The sequence below is a fragment of the Rhagoletis zephyria genome, unplaced genomic scaffold (assembly GCF_001687245.7).
Source record: "Rhagoletis zephyria isolate East Lansing unplaced genomic scaffold, Rhagoletis_zephyria_1.1 Rzeph_scaffold_05093, whole genome shotgun sequence".
Lineage (NCBI taxonomy): Eukaryota > Metazoa > Arthropoda > Insecta > Diptera > Tephritidae > Rhagoletis > Rhagoletis zephyria.
In genome coordinates, this window is record NW_016162176.1 from 36635 (window position 1) to 39829 (window position 3195).

General features: G+C 37.3%; 1 protein-coding gene across 1 annotated transcript in view; it reads right to left on the bottom strand.

Annotated features, from left to right (window-relative positions):
• Positions 1-2462, bottom strand: part of nompC (no mechanoreceptor potential C) — a gene marked incomplete at its 5' end in the record, with an annotated part of 37101 nt that extends 34639 nt beyond the window's left edge. The window contains one exon of the mRNA XM_017627182.1: positions 2361-2462. Within this exon, the coding sequence (XP_017482671.1) occupies positions 2361-2462 (102 nt within the window). The remainder of the gene's footprint in view (positions 1-2360) is intronic.
• Between the last annotated feature and the right edge of the window lie 733 nt (positions 2463-3195).

Sequence of the window (3195 nt, forward strand, 5' to 3'; positions counted from 1 at the left end):
AACAGAGGAAGAGGAAGGCCTCCTCTGCGTTGGAAAGACCAGGTGGAGAAGGACTTGGCTTCACTTGGCATTTTCAATTGGCGTCAGTTAGCACAGAAGAGAAATGACTGGCGTGCTGTTTTGGACTCGGCCAAAATCGCTTAGGCGGTTACAGCGCCAAATAAGAAGAAGAAGATACGCAGAGTTGATTGGACAAAGCTCGTACGGATAGTCTCCACTTATAGGGAAGTCTACAGAATACTTGGACCTAAAGAACTGAGCAAACATGTTGCCAATGAGTTGGCTGTCGCTAGACACAGTGTTGCGATAATGAATAGCGTACGGAAAACCATGTACTTTACGCTTTGAATTTACGAAACCATAAAATGATTTCGGATTGTTAATTAAATTCTTCTTAATTTTACATAAATATGAATTATAACATTTCTTATTTAATGCAAAGTAGCTATGCCGCACTGTGTAAGCCCGTTCTTTTATACAGTTTAAAAGAATGTGACTTTTTATTTTTCAATTTTTTAAGCTCTTTAGTGAAACATTATTGTATTGATTCTTCATGAACAATATTACGTTTTGGCACATACTTTCGAAACAAATTGAAAACAGTATCATTAAAGTGCTCAACGCTACGCTCCACGTCATCTCTATAACGCTCATTGCGTACTGCCACAAAAGTCGGTTTTCAGCGAGCCCGAAAGAATATTTGGTAAGCCGAGGAATGTTGAACCACTGCACAGATATATGACCTGCAGGGCCACGCTGCACTCGGGCGCAACGCGAGTTATGATGGATCGAGGATTGGGAGTTTAAGAGGGAAGCGAGGTATATTTTCCGAAATAAAGAGTGAGTGTGAATATCTTTAAAGTTTGATTCCCAGCTGGTAAAGATAACGGTAGTAATATCGATAACGGTACCATGACAACGAAATAGCTTATGATAGGCAAGCAAAGGCAACAAAAACTTTATCTTTTAATTTTATTTTTCAATACCGATTTCTTACAGGTTAGATAAGCACCGCAAAATTGGTTGAAAAAGCTAAAATTATACCAGCATAAATTTTTGAATGACATATTACTGATATTCTACTACATTCAACCTAAGTACGAGCACTTCGAAATGCATATCAACACCACGCCAAGATACATAGTTTTGTAGCATTTGAAGCAACAGACAATGCATTATTTTTATTGCATGTATGTATGTACATATTTATATGTGCATATGTATAAGTAAGTCTTTGAATTAACGGTGGTGGTTGCTCACAAATTTTTGCTTAGTTACCGAAATTTTGTTTATTTCCGGAATATTTTCTGCCATTTACATATGAATAATATGCGAGGCAGACTGTAAAAGTGGGCGTTGGAGCTAATTTTGGTACATATGTGTATGTGCGTTTCAAAATTCGTAACAACTTGCACTAGTACTTGTCAATAGCTATAATTTTACGTATAAGTATTTCTCGATTTATGTCCGATAAAGTATTAATGACTGCAGATTTAATTGATTGAGAGCGTCGCATGCATCATAAAATAAAATGTAACAAAGAGAAACATTGTTTTTGCAACTGAATTAAGCCATTAGGAAACATTCTAAAGAAACCCTTCTACATACATATATTTTCGTTCTTATGAAATTCGTTCTTCAACTCCACTTAACACCCACCTCCGCCACAATGAATCAATTACATTAATTTGAGGCATATTTATTCGCTGTTTTCACTTGAAAGGTTAGCAAAATGGAAAATGCATGCCAATATTTAGGTAATCACAATCAGTTGACCTTCAACATTGCTGCTGCAATTAGGGGCGAGTGCAAAAGCGGCGGTCAAGTAAGTGAAAGTTACACGCCACATAGGTATTAGAAGAAATTTGAAAACGCAAAAGAAAGTGCAGGACGTGCAACAGGAAATTTCATGTAGTCACATATTGGCTGCACGTGTGAGTTGGGAGTGGAGTGCAGTGGCATTGCATGCAGTTGACTGACGCTTTCTTGAGCAAACCGCCGTTTGCCTGCTCGCTCAAAGTGGCTCACACCTCGCTGACGACATGTGCTGCAATGCGACTTGACCTTAACGGTTATAAGCGTGCAGGAATTTTTACTTCGGGCGCACCATCTACATGCACGTGTGAGTTTTCTGATATACGTACATACATACATATGTACTTATATGCTGCCTATTTTAATTAAAAAGTTGGTTAAGGTTTATATAATCAGTCAAAATATATTTGCATAGGCGTGAGCGTAAATTTATGCAGCGCCATTGCACTGATTTCTCAACACGCTATTAAATATTTTCCTATTTTCATAAAAAAGCGCCATATTTTCACAAAAGCTCACACTTTTTTTTTTTTTAGAATACTTACACCACCCGTAGAGTAGGGATCCACGCCGCGTTTGTTAAGCAACAACTTGACAACATCCTCACGCGAGTACATGGAAGCTATGTGTAACGCATTGTAGTTGTCCTGCAATTAAAAGTGAAAAGATGAAAAACGATAAGTGTGAAAGAATGTAGTTGAGTTTCGTAAGTGAAAGTACATAAAAATATCAGTTTCACTTTCAATTAGCTAATAGATTGGTTATAAGTCGAAAATATGTTTTACTTAATAACGCCGCAGCATACACTCTCAATTTATAGTCCATAAACAACATTTTGCAGTTCAATAAGCTTTTAAATTTTGTTGTGGAGCAAGTATCAGCACGCTCATTTGAGGACACTTTTATCCACCGTCAAATTGTATTGGCTATTTTAATGGGCGTAGCAATAGCACACGCCTTCGCAAAATCTTCCTCTTACTTATTTTACTAACATTTACGACATGCAACGAATGCATAAAATTTGACCCTGACTTTCTTTCTTTTTTTTTTTTGCGCACAAATTTACTACCGGATATTTAGCGGCGCAATTTTCGGGAGGAACAACTAATGGATTCCTCTAATGTATTTCATAATTCATATTGTAAGCGCCCATTTATGTGTGTGGTTTGCTGGTGTGCTTTACTTTGTAGAAGTTTAAACTGTTTTCCCAAGAAATTGTAAATATTTTTCTTTGTTGGCACCTGTGGCGTATGAGTGACATGTAACTCGAGTAAGCGACTGGCGGCGGGGCTTTGCGCCTATAGAGTATTCGAAGAGCTTTTTATGCATAAAACACTACACCTACATATATTTCATGAGCAAAATACCACATACCATTAG